Source organism: Eublepharis macularius, chromosome 8 (genome assembly GCF_028583425.1).
Source record: "Eublepharis macularius isolate TG4126 chromosome 8, MPM_Emac_v1.0, whole genome shotgun sequence".
Taxonomy (NCBI): domain Eukaryota; kingdom Metazoa; phylum Chordata; class Lepidosauria; order Squamata; family Eublepharidae; genus Eublepharis; species Eublepharis macularius.
In genome coordinates, this window is record NC_072797.1 from 41,723,495 (window position 1) to 41,746,397 (window position 22,903).

General features: G+C 42.3%; 1 protein-coding gene across 1 annotated transcript; it reads left to right on the forward strand.

Annotated features, from left to right (window-relative positions):
* Nucleotides 1–2,876: 2,876 nt before the first annotated feature.
* On the forward strand, nt 2,877–19,394 carry ENC1 (ectodermal-neural cortex 1). The gene is made up of 3 exons (XM_054987092.1): nt 2,877–3,131; nt 9,093–10,895; nt 16,226–19,394. Exon 2 carries the CDS (start codon nt 9,105–9,107, stop codon nt 10,872–10,874), a length of 1,770 nt encoding a protein of 589 aa, XP_054843067.1. The 5' UTR covers nt 2,877–3,131; nt 9,093–9,104; the 3' UTR covers nt 10,875–10,895; nt 16,226–19,394.
* The last annotated feature ends 3,509 nt before the right edge of the window (nt 19,395–22,903 follow it).

Genomic DNA, 22,903 nt, shown 5'->3' on the forward strand with positions numbered 1-22,903 from the left:
CAAAATCAAGGGCTTAAACATTGCAGAATTTACTTAGTACTTCACTGCCACAAACTATAGATACGGCCACTAGGTTAGATGGCTTTAATTGGGGGATAAGACAATTAATGGATGTCCACCCATGGAGATTGGCCATAACTACCGTACACAGAGACAATGTTCTGTTCTGAGTAGCTGTTGCTAGTGGGGAATAACAAAAAGAGGCTTTGGCCCTTGCGCCTTATACTTGCAGTCCTTCCAGTGGTAACTGGTGGTCACTATGGGAAACAGGATGCATAGATGGATCTTAGGTCTGATGCAGAAAGGCGCTTCCTACATTCTTACATTTTTGTGCCTAAGCAAGGATTTCAACCCGAATCCCCCTTGTCTAGTCCAACACATGATCTATGGCAACACTGGTAGGAGAAATGGTAATAATTTGTTTTTATCTCAATGGACTCAATAGCTTCTAGGATCACTGAAGACCAGTAGGGGAAAGTGTGGGGCATTGGCTATGGCATGAAATAAATACAATCCTGGTGGACTAGTTGTGGAGGTGCCATCAACTGGTTGTCATTTATTGGTTTGCTTGTTTTCATTTAGTCTTTCTGACTGAGACTCAAGGTGGATGACAAGCACAACAGAGCTACTCAATTAACCAGTAAGCTGATTACAAAATATGATTAACACAAGCAGGAAACCCTCAAGGGTTTGGAGCGGACACCTCATTTACCCCTGTATCCCCCTTCTTATTTCCTCTTCCCCTCCTCCTGGCAACCTCCATACCTTCTTCCTTTTCTTTTTCCTACTCATCAAACCTTTTACCTGCCTCCCTATCTTCAGCTATATTTATTATTTATTGAATTCATTTATTCCCTGCCCTTTTCCACAATGGGGAGCCAAAGTGGTTCTCCTGGATCTCTTGTCCTCCATTTTATACTCACAACAACAGCACCACCACCGCCACAACCTTGTGAAGTAGGTTAGTCTGAAAAGGTGTGCCTGGACCAAGATCATCCAGTGAACTTCTATTGCAAAGTGGGGATAGGAGCGTGAATCTCCCAGATCCTAGTCTGAAACTCAACACAACACCACACTAGCTTTTGCAGAATGGCTGCTGTTGAATAGTCCTGTGTGAGTCATGAAAGCTGCACAGTGTCGTTTGTTGGTTGCTGGCCCCAATGAGTCCCCTCTCAAATGCTAAAACAGCCCTGGAAAGGGCCTTTCCCCCTTTCCCTGAGAAAAACAAAGGCTTAGAGGTTGGCAATACTGTAGTGGTTGCCTAGCATCCCCCAAAATGGTCATTGCAGAGGGGATGTATTTTGTAAAGGTACAGGTGCTGCTTTTATCATTTGGGGAGGGGTAACCCCTAATGTATTTCCCCCCTAGATTTCAGATTTTTCTGCAAACCTGGGGCTTTTTCATGTTTATAAGAAGATATTCATGGCTCTTATCTCTGGATTTAAGTGTCCACATATTTGTCTATGTTGAGATTTAGATATATTGATTTGAATGATAACAACATGTGAGTCTAACAACAATGGGCTGGGATTGAAGATATGGAAGGGGAAAAAAACAAACAAAACAGAGTTGGCTGAAATCCACTGTTCACATGTACAGCAGGAATCCATGGTATTGTGAGTGCAAATGATCACAGCCTCTACCCCATACATGTTCAAGGACCCTCAAGGACCATCTGCTAATCTGCAAACCGTGCTCCCTACTTGCTTGGCTATATACAATCCTGTTGAGCTGGCAATCAAATCCTGCAACGCTGTTAATGACTTGTGAAATTCATGGAACTCTGAAACAGGAGAAAAAAGGAAAAACTGATGGTTGACAACCAAAATGTTTAATGTTGTAGAAAAAAATTGGAAATGTACTTTTAAAAATAACAACTGTTGCAGATCATATTTCTGTACCAGAGAAATGAGTTCTCCATGCATTTGATTTATTCATGGTGACACTTGAACTCTATTATGTGCTTACAGTCCAAAGACAGTGTCTTCAAGAACTTTGTGGCTGATTTGAACCCTGGCCTGGCTCTACACCTCAGACTCTGTCGGGGCCAGTTATTGGGATCACGAAGCCCTGGTATTACATACATTACACTGGCTACCAATCTGGACCCGAACACAACTCAAGGTGTTGGTTTAGCCTTTAAAGCCCCTACATGGTTTGGGACCAGGGTGACTGAAGGACCATCTTCTCCCATATGTCCTTGTCTGGGAAGCTGAGATTACAGAGAGAGGCCCTCCTGACCACCCTATCAGCTAAAGAGGGGCATCTAGTGGGGACACGAGAGAGGGTCTTTTCAGTGGCAGCGCAACAGTTATCAAACAGTATCCCCTAGGGAGGTGCACCTGGCCCCCACACTGCAGATCTTCAGGAGCTGTCTTGCCTCCCCGTATGGTAGAAATATTACTAACAAGAGTTTTAAATGAATCAATATTAATACATTGGCTGCCTGGAACGTCAGCCGTTTCTGCAGGACAGCGCCAGACACCCACCCAGAAGGCAGGCACGCCTTTCCAGAGCGCCCTTGAACAGTCTTACAGCGGCAAGCCTGGCTCGAAGCTGGCACTGAACGGCCGCCACAGCACGGTGCAGCCTTCCCCGCCAACTGGCCACCCCAACCGAGGGAGGAGCCGCGTCTCGGCTCCTGCCCGAGCCTCTTTCCCCCGCTCTCTGGTGCAAGCCATGTGACGCCTCCCCGGCTGCGTCGCCGGGAGCTCCTCGGCGGCACAACCTCGCCAGCGCCGCGCAGCCCAGCCCAGCCGAGCCGCTGCCTCCCCGCCCCCTGCGCGCCCCTCCTCCTCCTCCTCGCGCCTGGGACCCTCCCCGCTCGCAGATCCATATACGCGCTTCCCCGCGCCGATCGCGGCCAAAGCCGGAGAGGCAGGCAAGGCAGCTGGTTCGCAGAGGTCCCGCCTCCCGCTGCAGCCGCCTGTGCTTCATGCGAAGGCGCCGGAGCGGCTGCCCGGGCAAGAGCGCGCGGCGGAGCTTCCCTCGCGCCTCTCTTGCCCTCGAAAGGGCGGACGACTGTCGCCGAAGCGAGGACGACTTCGGCTCCCTCTGCCCCCCGCGCTTCCATGCCGTGAGCTGCGCGGTCCTGGGAGGCAGGACGCGAGCGCCCCGAGGAAGCCCCGGCTGTAAGTTTAGCCTCCTGCTGTGACTTGTTGAGGCGCCCAGGGGCTGGTTGGGTGGCCGGGCGGCGTTAGTGCATCCAGGGGGAGGGGGCCTGCGCTTTCGACGGGTGTGCGCGTTGCAGCCCTGTTGCCAGGCGTCGGTAGAGCCTGGTCTTACTCAGAAAGAAGCACCACTGACTTCCATGGGACTTTCCCCCGGCAGTAGCTCGGGAGAACAGTTTCAGCCCCGAACGCTGTTTTCTGAGCTAGCGTTAAGCCCCGCAACGAATGCCATGATTTTAGAAGGGGGCATGTGCAAAGTGCATTTGAGCGTGTGCAAAGTGACCCTGCACGACCAGTAGTACTCACAACCCGAGAAAAAAAGCCGCTGCGTCCGGAAGTGTAACTTCCCGCAGCTCTCTATTTGGAAGCTGAGATATCGGTGTGTGCACTCGCGGTTTGCTCAGGAGGCGGTGGCGACTGTTTGGGCAGCCTTGAGAAGCGGAGACGGGTCGCTGCACCTCCAGGCAGGGCACGTTTCTTCCTTTCCCGTCCCACAGGAAGAAGGAGGGTCAGAGGGTGTGTTGCGGGCTTCCTTCCTCTCATTCTCCCTTCCCCGGGATGGCTCCGGGTTTTCCTTTCAAAGCGAAGGGAAGTGCGAGGCAGCCGTTGACGGAGCGTTGTGGTTTTGTGGAGACGCACATGCTTTACTGCCCTTCGTACAAACGAGATCGGAAAAGGCCCCAGGCAGCGAGTGTTTAAATTTTCAGGGAGAGTGGATCAAATAGTATTGGCTCTACTGCGAGACCGCAGAATAAATCAATCGAAACATGAAACAAAATTGCACTTTCTTTCTCCAACCCCTTCCTAGTAGCTAATCACTGGAGAGTTTGGAGGGTGTGTTGCATAGGTTTACTATACTAGGTGAAGATTTCAGAAATAAGAGGTTGTGGCTGTAGAATTTTATGAAGCTCGGGCTGTATCTCTTGCTTACATCTTCTGAAATACAGATTAATTACAAAGTAAAGATGATCTGGCCACCCTAGTGGCTCCTCCTCCTTCGCTTCCCTGTGGAGGTGATCGCTATGGAGGAGTCTTTTTAAACTAGGTGTGTGTTTTCATTGGCCTCTCCTTTGAATATTTAAACAATAGGTTCTGTGCTAGGTCAAGAGAATGGGCTTAGGCAGCAGTGCTCAGTTGAGAACAAGCCCCATTGCAGTCTGGGCTTACTTCCAAGTCAACATGCGTACGATTGTATGGTGAAGTGTTCCTGCACTCCCGTGAAACTGGGAAGAAAGCATTGTTTCTTTGGTGTATACAGAATCACAGGCTGGGAAGTCTCTGTAAACCAGAACTCTAGATAAGAAACAGAGAGGAATCTTTAGTTAGCCATATAGATGTGATAAAGAGCTACTAACAAGTATGCCCCTCAAGCAGCTGCTTTGAAGTCAGAGAGAGGGTTGTGCCACAGGACTTGCGGGGGGGGGGGGGGGAGGTTAAGGCAAAAATTTTTTGGATGGGTATTGTTGCTGTGTATGAAGATCCCAGAGTTAATAGAGCAAGATGTATCAGAACAATCTTAGAGTATTTTAATTCTCTTATATATTCCAGAATAATTTGGGAAGAATTATTGAGCAGTCAGGAAGATACCAAGAACATTTTTATCTCTGTAACTGTGCAACAAAATAATTTGTTAATTTGACTTAGCCAACATTCTGTCTTCTGGGTCCAAAGAAAATTGTGATAACTGAGGGGAAACCTGAAGTTCAGAGATAGTATAGCTGTGACTGTCCTCTGTGGGTATTCACCATAATGCCTGGCTTGTGATCTTACAACATCTGGCAGGCTGTTGGAAACCAAGAGTGGAATTTGATCAACTTGGCACTTTTGTTCCTTGAACCTGCTCAGAATAGACATGGGCCATTAGCTGGATAGGTGGTTTGATGTGCTGCCTATTGAATTGACCACTTCATTTCTATACATTCTGATTTTATGGGGAAAATTGCTTGATGGGTGTTGCCTCATCCTTTTTGCCTAATGCCTCTGTAAATTATCTTTGCTAAAATATTTGAGGCTTGCATAATTTGCACAACAAATGGAGGAACAAAATGTTTCAGTAGACAGCTTGGAATGCAGTACAGCCATACTTATTTAGCAGCTGATGGGGCACCCAAAATATCCAGGTAATCAGAGAGTCATGTAAATGGGTGTGTTGAGTACATAGGGCTTCCTTTGAGATGGTAGGTAAAGGTAGTCCCCTATGCAAGCACCGAGTCATTACTGACCCATGGGGGACATTTTCTTGGCAGACTTTTTATGGAGTGGTTTGCCATTGCCTTCCCCAGTCATCCACACTTTACCCCCAGGAACCTGGGTAATCATTTTACTGACTTCGGAAGGATGGGAGGCTGTGTCAACCTTGAGCTGGCAAGATGAACCCGGCTTCCGCCAGGGTCGAACTCAGGTCATGAGCAGAGCTCGGGCTGCAGTACTGAGTACTGAGACGGAGCTGCATGTAAATCAGCCAGTGTGTTCATATTATCATAGGTTTTTTTTTTTTAAAAAAAATAGGGATTCTGTTGTGTTTTTAACTACTTAGGATGGAACTTATATTGGCACAAATATACTCATTAAGGTATTCTTTTGTTTTAGAAAATTATCTTTTTATCAAGGTATATTTGGTGGTTGGAGAGTTAGAGAGAGGTAAATATAAAAAGTGTCTCTGCACTTGTATCCAGTTTTATTTACCCTGCTGTGAAGTCTTTGAAAATCAGAATTTTCTTATTGAAGATAGCAGGATTATAATTTTAAATCTGAGAGACTTCTGTTTTGGTTAACTTGGGTGTTGGGATACTGCTATATAAAGTTCCTCTTGTTAGCTGTACCTCAAGCACACTTCTCTTCATTCACTGTTACTTTGTGCTTATGACATAACAGTTGATTTAGATGACGTTCGCTAGTTTTATCTGCAGCAGGGTGAGATGAGTTCCTTCTAGCTGTTGGAGTCCTACTGAGTTTAGCGGTTGGAAGATCTTGGGGCATCACTGTTTGGCAACATTAAATTAAGACCTAGCAGGAAAAATACATATGTTGACCTTCAGTGGTGATATAGGTAAAAGGTAAAGGTAGTCCCCTGTGCAAGCACCGAGTCATTACTGACCCATGGGGGGACTTTTTATGGGGTGGTTTGCCATTGCCTTCCCCAGTCATCTACACTTTACCCCCAGAAAACTGGGTACTCATTTTACTGACCTCAGAAGGATGGAAGGCTGAGTCAATCTTGAGCCGGCTACCTGAACCAAGCTTCTGCCGGGATCGAGCTCAGGTCATGAGCAGAGCTTGGACTGCAGTACTGCAGCTTACCACTCTGCGCCACGGGGCTCCATCAGTGGTGATATAAAAACCTTAAAAGATAGTTTCATAGTATGTACCCAGTTCTAGTTGAAAGGTTTCACCAGATGATTGTAACTGATGATATAATAATATAATTGAGCTTTTTCCTAAGTTCAGCAGGGGGTTCACTGAGGGTAATCATTTGGCAAGAAAGTAAATTTAATCCTGGATTAGTTTCTGGGGCTCTTGAATGTCAAATTAATGTTGATTCTTTGTGAGATAACTTGATTAGATGAAGTGGTTTGATTAGATGAAGTGGTTTATAACAGTCACACTATACTCTGAGATTTCTTTCTTTCTTTCTTTCTTTCTTTCTTTCTTTCTTTCTTTCTTTCTTTCTTTCTTTCTTTCTTTCTTTCTTTCTTTCTTTCTTTCTTTCTTTCTTTCTTTCTTTCTTTCTTTCTTTCTTTCTGCAGAAATTATGCATTGTGCTGTAGAAATGTAGCATGTTATTTACCCAAAATTTATTGTTCAGATTATGTTGACTGCTCTGAAAAATAAGGCAAGTATGTTCATGAAGTTGTTCATGCCAATGATGGCTACTAAACTACTAAAATACAAATAGTAAAATAGATTTCCTTGATCTGTTGCATTTACTACAGATTGAGGTATGCTCCTTAAATTATACTGTAACAGCCAGTACTGCTCCCTTGAGGAACTACAGAGCATGTGTAGAAAGCGATATCAAATAAGAGGTGTTTCAGGCAGTAAGTAACCTTATAGCAACAATGAGGGAGGTGGCTTGGGATCTGGGTTGGTTCCCACCCTTTGCTGGTTGTAGTTGCCTCTTCTCTTTTCTCCAAGGGGAACTGAGGCATCAGGTCTGTAGCCAAACCCTGTGGTCAGCTTGCATTTTACAGCAGGTCTGTTCACCCTGAGCTCCAAGTTCCATATTTTTAGAGCTTGGCCAAGTCCTCCAAGGTAGATCTGACTCATCACCCAGCAGCAGATTAATGAATACCTCAGCTTCTCTCTCTTCAGGTTCTGTTGACTTTTTCTGGCTGGGTGACAGGTTTAATCTTGTGGGAAAGTTTCATGGAGGTCATGACAAATTGCATTTTTCCTGTCTTTCAAACCGCCTCTATTCCTGTGTTTGGCCCTGTGCTGTAGAGATTTAGGCTTTTCCTCTGGGCTGAAATGGTTTCTGTGAAACCTCAATTAAACCTGGTTTGGCCTGTGCAGCAGGCAGTTGGCAGTCCTCACCCTCATAAGGATTGAAACTCAGGTCTGAACGAGAGAGCATTTTGTTGTGGTCAGCTATATTATTGTGGTGGTGCCCCCACTTTCCACTCAGCAGCTTCCAATCCTGTCAAACGTCTTCTAGACCGCCCCCAACTCTCCCATCCTCAGGTTCCTAAATAAGTAAAAACACCCACTATAAACTTGGGAGACTTGTCAGATTGTAAAATTCCCATTTTGTTAGGCTGTTATTCTGTAGTCTTGTTTGCTACAACTCTAATTTCTCTTATTATCAGATCTTACAGTACTTTAGTAGTGAACTCAAAGGAAAAGTATTCTTAAAGTATTGTTACCCTGCTTTCCTCCCCAGCAAGAACCCAAAGCAGTGTACAAATACCAAAAATGCAATTAAACATAAAATGCCTAGTATAATACACAGTGTCCTGGACCAGTACTAGATCTCCAGCCCAACTCACTCAGGGGTGTAGGTGACAACCGACAGGCTGAGGCCTAAGAGCCCTTTGGCTCACACCTCTGGTTGTGTCTAGGGTTCAGTGCCTGTAACAGGAAGTGACATAGGAGGTCAACTTATGTCACAGGTATTGATAGAGATGTTCCCAAGATTTCCCTTCCTTTCATGTATAGTGTAAACCATATGAATTGGCTAGGTTCTTAAGATAATGTTCTCTTATTTCCTCATTCTCTTTTTCTTAAAAAAACAAACTGGAGCTCTTATTTTGTTTAAGTATGGTCAAATCAGTCCGTTTGCAGCGTTAGAATATGGGCTGCTGTAGAGGGAGGATGTCAGCATGAGTTAGCATCCACTCATAACATTTGGGTTATTATAGTAAAAAAATGCTAGGAGTATGATCTCTCTTCTTTGGCTATGTGGAACTGTCTTATCAGAGTATCACTTTAACAGGTTTAACATAACCGTAACAAGTTAATTTGAGGATGCTTGTGTTCCATGCATTATTTTAACATTCCTGAAGTACTGTGTCTTCTTGCTTCTTCTGCTGTGATTCAAAACAAAAGAATGTTTTAAGTATATGTGTAAGTGCATATTTTGTGAATCAGCTGCTCTACATTGGGGTGTGAGAAAAAAATGCAGAGCTGTCTCTTATTTTTTCTACATTTTTAACTTAACACTACCTCTTTATATCACCATAAAAGCAGGAGATCTGGTTTGCCGAGATGAACCGGCTGTCTTGAGCAATACTTTTTTAGAAAGTGCACTTAGGAAATTCATTAGAAAAATATAAACATGCACTGAGTTCTTTGCCCTCAGCTGTTGTTCAGCATTGCTCAGCATACACAGTTTGGAAGATGAAAAAAGAGCTTTTTAAAATAAAAAAATGTCTTGCATTGTTCTCCTAAGATGCCTTAATTTTATTTATTTATTTATTTATTTAGGTGTGGAAGAAAATGTCAGTCAGCATGCATGAGAATCGCAAGTCTAGAGCCAGCACTGGCTCCATAAATATATATTTATTCCACAAATCTTCATATGCTGATAGTGTCCTTACTCATCTAAACCTTCTGCGCCAGCAACGTCTTTTTACAGATGTGCTCCTTCATGCTGGAAACAAATCGTTCCCTTGCCACAGAGCTGTCCTAGCAGCTTGCAGTCGATATTTTGAAGCAATGTTCAGTGGAGGACTCAAAGAAAGCCAAGCCAGTGAAGTTAACTTCCATAACTCTATCCACCCAGAGGTTCTAGAACTTCTCCTGGACTATGCTTACTCCTCAAGGGTCATCATCAATGAAGAGAATGCAGAGTCCCTTTTAGAGGCTGGTGACATGCTGGAATTCCAGGACATCCGGGACGCTTGTGCAGAATTCTTAGAGAAGAACCTTCATCCCACGAATTGCCTCGGCATGCTGCTTCTATCGGATGCCCACCAATGTACTAAACTTTATGAGCTGTCTTGGAGGATGTGCCTTAGCAACTTCCAGACCATTAGCAAAAGTGATGATTTTCTTCAGCTCCCCAAAGACATAGTTGTGCAGCTTCTGTCTAGTGAAGAATTAGAAACTGAAGATGAACGGCTGGTCTATGAGTCTGCCATTAACTGGGTTAACTATGATCTCAATAAACGACACTGTTGTTTGCCTGATCTGCTGCAGACAGTGAGACTAGCTCTTTTGCCAGCCATCTATCTCATGGAGAATGTAGCTACCGAGGAGCTTATCACCAAGCAAAGGAAAAGTAAAGAGACTGTAGAAGAAGCAATAAGGTGCAAATTGAAGATTTTGCAGAATGATGGGGTAGTCACTAGTTTGTGTGCAAGACCTCGAAAAACTGGCCATGCCCTGTTTCTTCTGGGAGGACAAACCTTTATGTGTGACAAGCTGTACCTAGTGGACCAAAAAGCAAAGGAGATCATTCCAAAAGCAGACATTCCAAGCCCAAGGAAGGAGTTCAGTGCATGTGCTATTGGCTGTAAAGTGTACATCACTGGTGGCCGGGGATCAGAAAATGGCGTCTCAAAAGACGTTTGGGTGTATGATACTCTTCATGAAGAGTGGTCCAAGGCGGCTCCCATGCTGGTAGCTCGATTTGGTCACGGGTCTGCCGAACTCAAACACTGTCTGTACGTTGTGGGAGGGCACACAGCAGCCACTGGCTGTCTTCCAGCGTCTCCTTCAGTATCCTTAAAGCAAGTAGAACAGTATGACCCTGTGACCAACAAATGGACAATGGTGGCTCCACTTCGGGAGGGAGTAAGCAATGCAGCTGTAGTCAGTGCAAAGCTGAAGCTGTTTGCATTTGGCGGTACTAGTGTCAGCCATGATAAGCTACCCAAAGTTCAGTGTTATGACCTATGTGAAAACAGGTGGACAGTACCAGCCACCTGCCCCCAGCCCTGGCGATATACAGCTGCAGCAGTCCTAGGCAACCAGATTTTTATTATGGGGGGAGATACTGAATTCTCTGCATGCTCAGCTTATAAATTCAACAGTGAAACTTACCAGTGGACTAAGGTGGGAGATGTGACAGCTAAGAGAATGAGCTGCCATGCTGTGGCATCTGGGAACAAGCTGTACGTCGTTGGAGGGTATTTCGGCATCCAGAGATGCAAAACGCTAGATTGCTATGACCCTACGCTAGATGTATGGAACAGCATAACCACAGTGCCCTACTCGCTCATCCCTACTGCATTTGTGAGCACATGGAAGCATCTCCCTTCTTAACTGCATGTGTGGCTTATACAGGTGAGAAACAATACCGGCACTTACAAATGGATATTAGACATTTAACGTATATCTCAACTATGGGCTTCAGCAGAATAACTTTTTAATTATTATTATTATTACTATTTATTACATTTCTAACCTGCCCTTCCCACAAGCGGGCTCAGAGCAAGGTACAGCAGTTATAAAAATATAATACAAATATTAAAACAATTCATAAAACAACAGTTCATCATAAAATCAACAAACAGATAATAACTGTACCAAGATGGGGTCAATTCCAGATTCATGCCCATCAACATACAGGGGGAGGGAAGCAGACAGATAATGTACTGCAAGCCATACGTGGGTCAGCAAATGAATGAGCACTACATAGCCCCATGTTGTACCCATATGTTGGGCAGCCAGCCTGTGGACACTGTATAACCCCACACTTAGTGGGAGGCTGGTGGGAGGCTCAGTGAGGATCTCATGCTGGCCTCAATCATACGCCTGGTGGAACATCTCCGTCTTACAGGCCCGCCGAAATGATAGAAGATCCTGACGGGCCCAGGTGTCCTCAGACAGAGAGTTCCACCAGGTTGGGGCCAGGACTGAAAAGGCCCTGGCCCTTGCCAGGAACACTGGCAAGGTTTGGAAGATTTAGTCAATGCTATATCATGTTAAGAGAGTCAGTAACGGGACTGAACTCTTTCACTTAAAACATATGCAAAAAGCAAAGAGTCCAGTAGCACATTTAAGACTAACGAACTTTATTGTAGCATAAGCCTTCAAGAGCCACAGTTCTGTTCGTCAGATGCATGCTGTGGCTCTCGAAGGCTTATGCTACAATAAATTTGGTTAGTCTTAAAGGTGCTACTGGACTCTGCTATTTTGCTACTGCAGACTAACACAGTTAACTCCTCTGGACTTAAAACATATGGGCTTGCAATATAAGCTTTGTTTGTACAAGATGCTTTGTTCAATAGTCTGAATAGTCTCTGTTGGCCCCAGTTATTCATGTGCAATGTAAAAGTGTGAACTGCACAACCATAGAGACAGCCTTCAAAAATTCCTGGGTTAGTTGCTGCATTTTGTTCAGCTAATATGTTCATGGGCATTTCTTCTGGATGTGTTCGTGATGTTCCTTTGCATATATTTACATAAGCATATGCCTGGAAATAGTCAGGCTGAACCAAAGGTCCATTGTAATGGTAGAATATGTTGATACGATGATTGTGCAGAGGAATAGTATGATGGATAATTAAAAGTTGGCTTCTAATAAATTAATTTTTTTAGAGAGCAAGATTCAAGTCAATAGCACTGTAAACCAATGAGATTTCCAGGATATAATCTTTCAAAAGTCAAAGCCTTCATCAGATACAAGCAGGTGTGGAGATTCCTGAAGGTCAGAAGGTGGCAAAGGTTTTGCAAAGGAGGGAGTCAGGATGCAAAGGTGTGTGCAAAATGTAATCAGTTTGATTAGAGGAAGGGAGAAATGTATTTCCTATTCCTAAGCATTTCTCCCCTGCTCTAATCAACATGATTACATTTTGCATTGTGCCTTTGCATCCCGACTCCCTCCTTTGCAACATCCCTCCTACCCTCTGAAAGGGATATGAGGTTCAGGCATCTCCGTTCCTACTTGTATCTGACAAAGGGAGTTTTGACTTGAAAGCTCATGTCCTGGAAATCTTGTAGGTCTTCATGGTGCTGCTGGACTCGGTTCTTGCTCTTCTGCAGGCTAACCTGAAATTTATTTTTCTAATAACTGATGTCTTAATTCCATGAGATTAGTACTGTTCGTACTGTTTTGTACCAGATTCCTCTAACGACACAAGTCACTTGAAAACCATTAATTTGAAATCAGTAAACATAGTTACACATTCATGTGTTTATGATTATGGAACAAGTGGACTAGTTGACTTTGAAGTATAATTGTGCATCTATAGTCTGCCTACATGGGCTGTGTATTTATTGTATTTTTTTGGTACTACCCTTCCTCCAGGGTGGTGTGGGTCTCCTGTGGTCCATTTTATCTTCACAACAACCTTGTGGAGTAGGTTAGGCTGCAAACTGGCCTAAATTTATTCAGCCAGTTTCTTTCAAAAAGGCTGTGGCCATTTCAGATGTAAAGCCATCTGTGAATGTTGTGGGCCCGTATAGCTGATCCTAGTGGAATTGGGCTATTTATCACATTTAAAAAGAAAGCATCTGCTTTGGGGAGGGGGGAGTAGCTTCTGTGTGTGACAGTGTATCCTGCTGACTTGATGCTTATAAGAAGACATGCCGTTTGGCTCAACCAATACTTTTGTATGCAGTTCAGAGCGTTCTGAAGCACATAAATTTTACTTTATAGCTTAGCGCTGTGACCCAAATTCACACCTGATGAGGTGAGCAGGTGCAGTACTGGTGACCTCAGTGGAATGGTATCTGCTTACATGCTGCTCTGAATGTGAGCTGGCTCATGCAGGTGGCTGTGTAGATCTTTTTGCTGTTCTTGCAAATATTTTCCCTCTTCTGATGTATTTTTATTTAGAAAAGCCAATAAAATCTTACTTGCAGTATAACCTTTTCTTAATAATAGGCCAGCAATTGATTCAAATGTAACCTTTTTGTTGCTTTCCAGAATTGCAAAAATGGCTGTGCAATCTCATTTAGATTTTCTCCAATTTAAGTTTATTGAAATCAGTGAGTTGAGACTGGAATAAATCTGCATAGGATTGCTCTGTTAGAGTGATATTGAAATGCCCAAAACATTTACTTTCTTAAAAGTAAACCCGCTTATTTCATGTTCTTTTTGAGTATGTGCAGCCCAATACTATAAGTCCTACTGAGTTCAATGCAGTTTATTTCCAAGTATGGATAGAATTGCAGCCTTACATGAACTGATTGTACTAAAATCGACATAATGCAGGTGTTTAAAAAAAAAAAAAACTTAAATCAGCCCCCCCCCCCCAATTTTAAACCACATATTAACTAGTAGTAGGGCTATTCCAGTGGAAGGATTACAGTTCAGATTTCCTAAAAGACATGTGCTCTGATTTCTTTTGGGATTTGGATGCAACATAATGGAACCATAAATTCACTCTGGTTGTGAAAACTTCTTAGCATCCTCCTCCTAAAAGGAACTGGGAAAGAGGTGTTTGCAATAAAAGCAGGGCAGCCTATTATCTGTTTAACTGACAAGAAAACCAAAGCAGGAGAGCCATTTAGGAATAGTTGTAAAATCTTTGGTAAATTGGTCTGTCCACCAATATGGCTGACATATTGCAAGCTTGTTTAGCACTCTTTGGTCCCTTTTCCCAAAGTTCACATGGTTGAATACATACCTTGCCCATGGTCATTCCTGTGAAACCGCCATCAAAGTTCAGTAATCATTTTCGTTCTGGTACTGTACATGAATCCTACTTTTCCTTCAGAAATCTGGCACACGGCTGACCTGTGGCTTCTGTCTACATGCTGCTCAGGTCTTATACTGCCTTAGTTTTTTCCAGAAATATAGAAGTAGGCACTCCCACATAATTCACAGTGGAATTTAGCGTGCCTTAAAAGTTTTATTTGGCTCAAGTTGAAGCTTTGACTGAATAAAATAGTCTAGGTTTCTTCAGGGTGCTGGTCCTGACTGAGTTGAAGTTAAAAATTTTGGCCCAAGTCAGTTGAATTTCCCTTTTTAAAAAAAGTCCTGGATTCTGTCTGTTTTTGGCAAACACGTGCTTTTGAATATCCTGCACAACTACAACTAATTGCAAATTCCCCATAGCTCAGAATTAAAGTGAGTAAAACATCAAATTGAGAGAAAGAGAACTAGGCACACCCCTTTTCAAATCACTCTATTATTTTGGTGCTAATTAGTATGATTATCATAGTAGCCAGAAATGTTTAGAATTGTGGCAAGAAAAACACTGGCACGTTCTTTCAGGATTTCACTGCATTGTTTGAAGGGGGGAGGATAAAAGAATGTGAGGACTGCCCTTTCAAGTTAATAAGGGCATGGAGCAAATTTGTGTTTCATGCTGTACCCCCCCCCACCTTTCCTGAACTTAAAGATAACTGAATGGATGTGGCCCTAGACCAATTTCTAACATTGCCCCCTCATCCAGCTAGTAAGTTCTTATTAGCTCCTGCTGTTTTGTTGGTGGGAGGGAGGGATAGAAAGGAAATTACTTCTGATTGTGCTTGTTTTCATGGTGCTGTGTGGCCCCAGCCTGAGAGTAGTTAGGGTGATATTGGTCTGCCTTGCTTCTTCCTTCAGAATTAATATTGGATCAAGTGGTTGAAGAAGTCGTGGGGTGGGGTCAGAGTGACACAGTAGACACCAGAATGTGTAGAAGACCTTAATAAACAAGGGCTGTTTCAAAAGTAATGAAAAAGGGTCTGTCCTTAAACTGCTGGATGTTGCAGGTCAGGGCTGAACTGTTACCTACTGCATTGAGCTATAGCAGAGCATTTACATCTGAGCATCCAACTTTCAGTAACACATGTGTACTTCCAAATCAATTGCCACCATGTTAACTGGAGCAGTTTTGCTATTATACCAGCGGAAATCCCATCAAAACTTTGCCTCATGCATTTTGGCAGTGCTATTAATTGCTACTTTAAAAATCAGCGTGGTGCCTGGTTTGAAAACCGTCTCTTAGCATAATGGAGTGGGAAGATGCAGTACAGACGCCAAACTGTGGCATCCAAAGCCAATATTTTGCACTGAATAATCAGCTTGCAGAAAAGGCATCAATAGGAGAGGCACTGAAGCGTACCATATTGTCACATGACAAAGCCAAGCGAAACAGAGTTCTGCCATAATGAATAGCAGAAACCTTTTAAATAAGGGGATTAATATGTCTGCCATTCATATGCTGAATCCATTCTATTCAGGATTCTCCATGGTTAACAGAGGGCATTGGTTGGGGATTCTGTTCTTCCAACAGGCTAGATCTTTCCCTCTAGTTTGATTTGGCTCATGACCAAAGTGGCTGTCCTGCAACTTCTGTCAGGCAACTTGTTTTTTTGTTGGGGAGAGATGGAATTAGAACTTTTTTTGTTTCTCTTTTTTGTATTATTACCTGCTTGCGTAGCTCAGGAAAGAATTTCGTACTAAGCCATGTTTTTACCCCAAGTAATTTACATTAAGCAGACACATCCACCATGGATACTGTCAGAATAAAGAGATATCAATTGAAGTGGCAGCATCTGGTTTCAAGAACGTTTAATTTTTTTAATTAATCCAGTTGCTAGCTATTGCACAGATCCCTAAAAAGACATCAACTTTTTGAGTGAAATAGGCCAAAACTCAGTTGTTTCTTTGAATTTTGACAGATTTCATAGTATACGATTTCACCAAAATCTTTTAAAACTTTTTTTCTTTTATTTAGTTTATTCCATTATTTGGTGAAGAAAGTGAAGAACTGGCTTTAATGAAGAAACTCCCTTATTTTAGTTTGAAGAAAATCTTCTGCACCTTCTACATTCTTAAAGCTGGTAATGAAGGAATGGAGGAAGACTGTCTTCAGTATATCAGCACATGGCTTAACTATGAATGAATGAACTTCTGATCTGGTCTCTGTGTTTGTGATTGTGGATTAATGTCAAGTTTAATCAGCCCTTCAAAGCAAGGACAGGGGGAGGGGGAGAAAATATGAACTTCTTCGGAACTGCACAACACATCACAGCCCTCGATTTTCCATGGACTTTGTCGTTTTTTGTGTGTGAAATTTGAAATGGTTGTCACCTCTCTTTGTGACAGCTTGAAGCGTCAGCAGCAGCTGTGCAGGAAGCAGGCCAGGTCTGGAGCAGCAAGATGTCTTTGTGAATGAAGTTGCAGCTGTATCCCCTGCCACTGAGATGAGCTTGTTTTTGGAGCTGCCTTGAGTAACTGTCTACTCACTAAAGAGCAACACAACTTAAAAAAAAAGAGAGAGCGAGAGACTTTGTGCAACATTTTTGGGTGCAGGGACATGACTCCCCCCCCCCCGAATATTTGATTTCCTGTTGTATTTATTAAATTACTACCACTGTCTTGCTTTGAAATTACTTGTTGTAGATATAGCTATTTATTGTTCTGCGCTTGCATGCTGAAACAATGCCTACAGTTGTCTTCAAGTTGTAAAAGCTTATGTGAATTGTATGTTTTGCACATTATGTGGTCTCTGACTTGCTCTGCTGCACAATAAAAAGGCTGAGTAATATTCAGGGAGAAAGAATGAGGTAGGAGTCAGAAATAGGTGTGCAAGGCAAGGGTCTTAAATTACATACCTCCTAAAGGAAGAAGTCATGGAGGTCACTTTCTCAGGCCACTGACTTTACAGGTTACTTGGGATGGGGCTTGCCGATAGTATCCCTCTTACACTTTATCTGCCTAGTCATGCCTTTTTGAATGAACTCAACTGGAAATAGCTGCAGTCACTTAACAGCTTTCTTTTTGTGCAGCTTCGACACTACTGGAAAAATAGAAGTGGGGAGAGAAACTCCTGAAGATTTTCTGTATACAGAGAGCCCTGTTCTTGGCATTATCCAACAATTGCTTTGTTTATTTATTTATTTATTTTTGCATAATAGGATGTTTACCATTGCAATGCTTTATCTGACCAAGTGGAGTGTTTCTACGTAGAAATCATCTGAAAAAAGGTAAATAAGTAGGGAGATTCTTTTGTATGTGGCTTTCTCTCCATCTCCCTCCCCAATTAACTAGATATATTTTGCTTTTAAGGGATGGATCATGTATGCACCTTTATCTCCCCTCTGACTATTATACTCAGTTCAGCATTTTTTATGACAGAGGAAAAAGGTTGCTAAACCATCAAATGTTTGGATTATTTGGCATAAGTTAGAAAGGCTTTCAAATATTTTGTATTTGGAATTGTCACACAGGATCCTGGCTAAACAGATTTCTAAATTGTTCCCCCCCCCATTTCCTTAAGTCCAGAAGGCACTATTGTCACATGTTCTGTTACATAATAATTAATAGAGCCCAGATTACAAAGCGGGTGGTCCTCCATCATGGTTGGTTATTGTGTCTTAATGTTGTATACACAAAATTACGTTGCGATGCATGCGTGCATGCCTTGAAAAAATTACAGTGTTGATGCCTGCCTACATCATGATCAAGGTAATGTTCTAGCTGAATTCTTAACAGCTTTTGCCTCTTGAAAAAAACATTTACAGTCTTCAAGCATTTTCTTATGCTGCCATTGACTAATTTACCTGACTGTATATATTCATTTCTGAAATCATTCTGTTTCAAATAGTCCGCTGTGGTTCTTAAACATGTTAGCTGGTTGAAGAATGATCTCCAGAGTTCAGAGGTTCTTAAAATTTTGTATGGCAGACCACTGTTCTGATTTGCATTGGGGGGGGCATTTTCTTATGCTGCAGCTATAACAAGGAGTACAGAGGGGTGGTGTTTTTAATTTAGTTTTTTAAAAGACCTTTAGCATTTTGCTCTGTTGGTTTCATTGTGATCTTGTAGTTCAGAGTCTAAGAATTACTGTTTGAAGCTGGCTATGAAAAGGACTGTACATAATAACAATATAGAATACCAATGGAGAGAACTATTAATTATGAAAATTAATCATCTTTCAAACAATTGTGCAGTTGTTCCTTTAAAATCTTGGAATAGAGCCTTAGAATATTAAGTTTACAAAATATATAAAATTCAAGTTCAGTTGATAAAAATTATACCACTGCAAATCCTTACCTTCCCCTCATTTGTGGAGGCCTGCCTACTCTGCCCTGTTAAACAAATAGGAAAGTAAAGGACTGTTAAAATGTCAGTGTGTGGTGCTTTCACTATGCTCAGATGTGAATAACTCAAGGTGCTGAGGAAGGGGTCTAAACTCCTTTGTTTTCTTTGTTGAAAGAAGTGACAGAATTCTGTCTGCTGCAGCTTTCTATATAGTTGCTTAGCTTGTAACACAAGTCTGTTTTGTAATACCATCCAATTTCCTAAAGTGTCTGAAGTTACTGCTGTTGCATTTCAAAGCAGTGGTTTGCTTTCAAGTCCTTGGATTTAATTCCTGAGTATGGGTTGAAGGAAACTGAAAATCAGGGTGGGCCTCTAACCCTGCAGGCGAAATATTTTGGACTCTTGTTCTTTGAATTGACATGGGAATTCTAGCTTACTACTTGGTGATTTGAGTCTAAAAAACAGCCCACACTTCTGAGACAAATGCAGTTCACACAAGAGTGCACACAAAAAACCTTGGCATAAGACGAGAAAGTTCTTCGCATTTTGTGGGCTGGTTGCTGTGGAAACTTGCAACAAAGGACAGCCTACCACTTCTGGTATAATTGTGTAGCCCCTTTTTTCTAGACCTGACACCTGTCTGAATAAGAGTGATTAGAGCTGAATAGTGCCCCTTGTGTCACAATTGAAGATGCCGTTCACGTACCCCTCCCCCCCCAAGAAAACCCGTAGAAGTGAAGAAGCAAAATGTCTATGTTCGTGTCTCTTTGTTTGCTACTATATTTTGATGTTTTGTAAAACTGCATTTTTTTCACTATGTGAACTGAAGGTCAATAAATTATTAGAAGTTTTCTCTTCAAGGAACGCATTCTTGAGCTCTTTTTTTCCAGGGGTGGGGGAAAGAGAGAGTTCGACTCTGTTTTTAACTCCTATTTTCTTAATAAAAAAGGGCATCTCCAATTCAGAGTTCACTGATTTGTTTTAAATGTCTGCTTCAGTTACACTTGGAATGCTCCCTTTTGTTCTGTCCTGTCGCTCTTACTATGAACTAGCTCTAGAAGTTCAACAGCTAAAATGACAGGAGCTTTAAGACAGCTCTGAGGACAGGAAATGTAAGTATGTGTAATTTTTTTTTGCCCCTAACCCTCGAAGCATGGTTTAGTGACTGATAATGCTTCTGAAGGAAATTATGCAAGTCAAATCCTGCAAGTTTATTCTGGGGTGGGGGAAGGGGTGCAAGAGAAAAAATAGTGTTTTCTATAGAACCTAGTTTTACTGGTATAAACTAACTTTTAGTTTGAATGTTTCTTAAGTAATATTTCCTATTTCCGTAGTCCATATGTAGTCCCAATGTGGGTTACAAAATATGGGTAAGATCCAGCCAACAATAAGCATATTTAAGTTTCAATTATTTCAGTGGGAGAATTAAAGCGCATTAGTTCCCTTTCCCATTGAACTCAATGGGATTTTAAAGTGCTTAAGTTTAGTGGATTCATGCCCAGCATTCCCAGTCTTGCAATGAAATCTGAGTGCGCCCTGTTCCAAAAGAAAAATTACGATTCCATTAAAGTTAATGGGAATTTTGCCATAAAGGCCCATTAATAGAGCCTGGATGTCAGCCCAGAGTTGTACATGCATAAATTTCATTGCATCATTGGAAATCGCCCTCTTTTTCCTCGAGAAAGATGAGGTGTTAGGTTTCAATGTAAGGAGATTCCTGGAAGTTTAAAAAAAAAAACAGGAGGATCAACTCTCAAGTGCCCATGCTGGGAAGGAAGTTCCTTTGTTAGGAATCAGGATGAGTGAGAACCAGCAAAGCTGAAGGCAGCAGAAAAATAACATAGCTTTAAAAATAAACGCAGCATATCTTGATACTACAGGATACTGCTATCTCAATGCTTTGAGGATTACACTTTTCCTATCTCTGTATCAGGCATCTGACGAATAGAACTTGATTCTCGAAAGCTTATGCTACAATAAAATTGGTTAGTCTTAAAGGTGCTACTGGACTCTTTTTGATTTTGCTACCACAGACTAACACGGCTAACTCCTCTGCAACTTTTCCTATTGTATATTTTTGAATGTGTAAAGATAGACTTATAATGGTTCTCAGAGGTGGACATTTACAGAGGAAAGTGTGTTGTCGCCTAGAAATTGTGGGTGAAGCACTGATGGGTGAGAATGGTGGTATGGAAATACGAATAAAGCAGAAGTGGAGAATGGCTGATTTCGCACACATTGGATAATGCACTTCCAATCCTCTTTATAGATCATTTGGAACGGATTTTTTCATGTGCAGAACAAAAAATCCACCTCAAACGATTGATAAAGTGCATTGAAAGTGCATTATCCAACGTGTGCGGAATCAGTCCAAATGTGAAGAAGACCCTAGCTACAGCCTAGCCTCTTCAGCTCTCTATATTGGACAAACCAGTCCCCTTCGTGAAAGAATGCGTGGACATAAATCTGATGGGAAAATCACAGCATTCAAAAACCTGTGGAAGGACATCTTAATCTCCCAGGATGTTCCATCTCTGACATGAGAGTAGCAATTCTCAAGCAGAGATACTTCAAAGGAAAATTACAATAGGAGATAGCTGAAACTTGAGTTTATTTGCAAATTTGGACCAATGGATCCTCCAGGGCTGAATCCAGACGTAGGATTTTTTCTCACATGCTAATTTTATGCACTTCTATCAAGCTAATTACAACATGTTTTACAGCTATCTGATGAAGGGAGCTTTGACTTTCAAAAGCTCGTTCCCTGGAAATCTAGTTGGTCTCTAAAGTGCTACTGTATAGGAAGCTTCCTGACACTCTTAATTTACAATATCCTACCCTCTGCCTGGATTATAAATACTCCTTCCTTTTTTCACTCTTTGTATCTGACGAAGGGAGCTTTGACTCTTGAAAACTCATCCCCTGGGTATCTAGTCAGTCTTTAAGGTGCTGTCAGATCTGGGTTTTGTTCTTCAACTGCAGACCAATGAGTTATCCTCCAATGTTCTTTGAAAAAGTGCAGGGATATCCTGTCTCCGACGAAGTGTCGACTCAAAAATTCATACTTTGGAAATCTTGTTGGACTCAAATTTTGCTCTTTTAGTGCAAACCCACTCAATATCTACCTGAAACTGTCTCTGAAAGGAGCCAAGGGAGAGGTGTCTGTTCATCTTCATCATTCATCTCAACCCCCCCCCCCCCAAAATCAGGTAATTAACTGGTCTGCATGTGTCAGTTCAATTATTAGACTAGATTCTACTAAAATACTAAACTAGATTGACATTTAGTTTTTTCCATGCTCTGGTCTTATATTAGCATTCCTAGAGAATATTATTACTACCCAGCCTAAGTAGTAAGGGAAAAGCTGAAGCAACATCTGGATTTTCTGTGCATCGGCTCTCTTCTTTCTCTTCCTTCGTGCATTGCCATGATTGTTGGACGACTGGGTTACAAGATTTTAATAAACGTGTTGTTGAAGAGTGCAACAGTGAAGAGTGTTAGGCAGTGGTTAGGCTATCAGAGTAGGACTTGGGAGACCCAGGTTGTTGTGAGGATAAAATTAGAGCCAGTGTGGCGCAGTGGTTAAGAGTGTCAGACTAGGATCTGGGAGACCCAGGTTTGAGTACCCATTCTGCCATGGAAGCTTGCTAAGTTGCTACGCTTAGCATTAAGCTTGCTAAGTGACCTTGGGCCACTCACGCTCTCAGCCTAACCTACTTCACAGAGTTGTATTGAGGATAAAATTTAGGAGAGGAGAATAATGCAAGCAACTTTGGGTCTCCGCTGGGGAGACAGGCAGCGTATAAACAACTTAAGTAAGTACATAGAATAAATAAACTTAGCCTACCTCATGGGGTGACTATAAAGATAAAATGGACTCTGTTACTGAATGGATAATGGATAAAATGCTACAAAAGATGTTGAATCAGTCTATTGATTCCAGTTGCCTAGCCCTATCCCAGCCACTTGGTATGCTTGAGCCAGTGATTGAGCCTAGGCCTGTCTACATGCAAGGCATGCATTGAGCCTAAGCAACTGAGACCGACCCACTTTTTTAATTTCAGGAGATGCCATTTGGCTCTGTGCCTGAAATGTGCGTGTAGACAGCCAGACCATCTGTCTTGTATGTGACCTTCCAAACAAGTCTGTGAATTGAAAGCATCCTTATTTGTTTGAGACATGACCGTTCAAAACGAGTCAACCTCGGGAGCAGAAGGCATGACTAGGCATTATAATTAGTTTGGTTAAATAAATTAGGGCTCCCTTATAATTAGGTTTAGGTTAGGCCTTTAGACCAGTACTGCTTTGAGAATCCTGGGGAACCAAATTAGGCAAAAAAATTTCTCCTATGTTACTTTGCGCAGTTGCC

Coding starts and splice junctions, on each gene's coding strand:
- ENC1 (XM_054987092.1), top strand. CDS start 9,105: ATGTCAGTCAGCATGCATGAGAATCGCAAGTCTAGAGCCAGCACTGGC.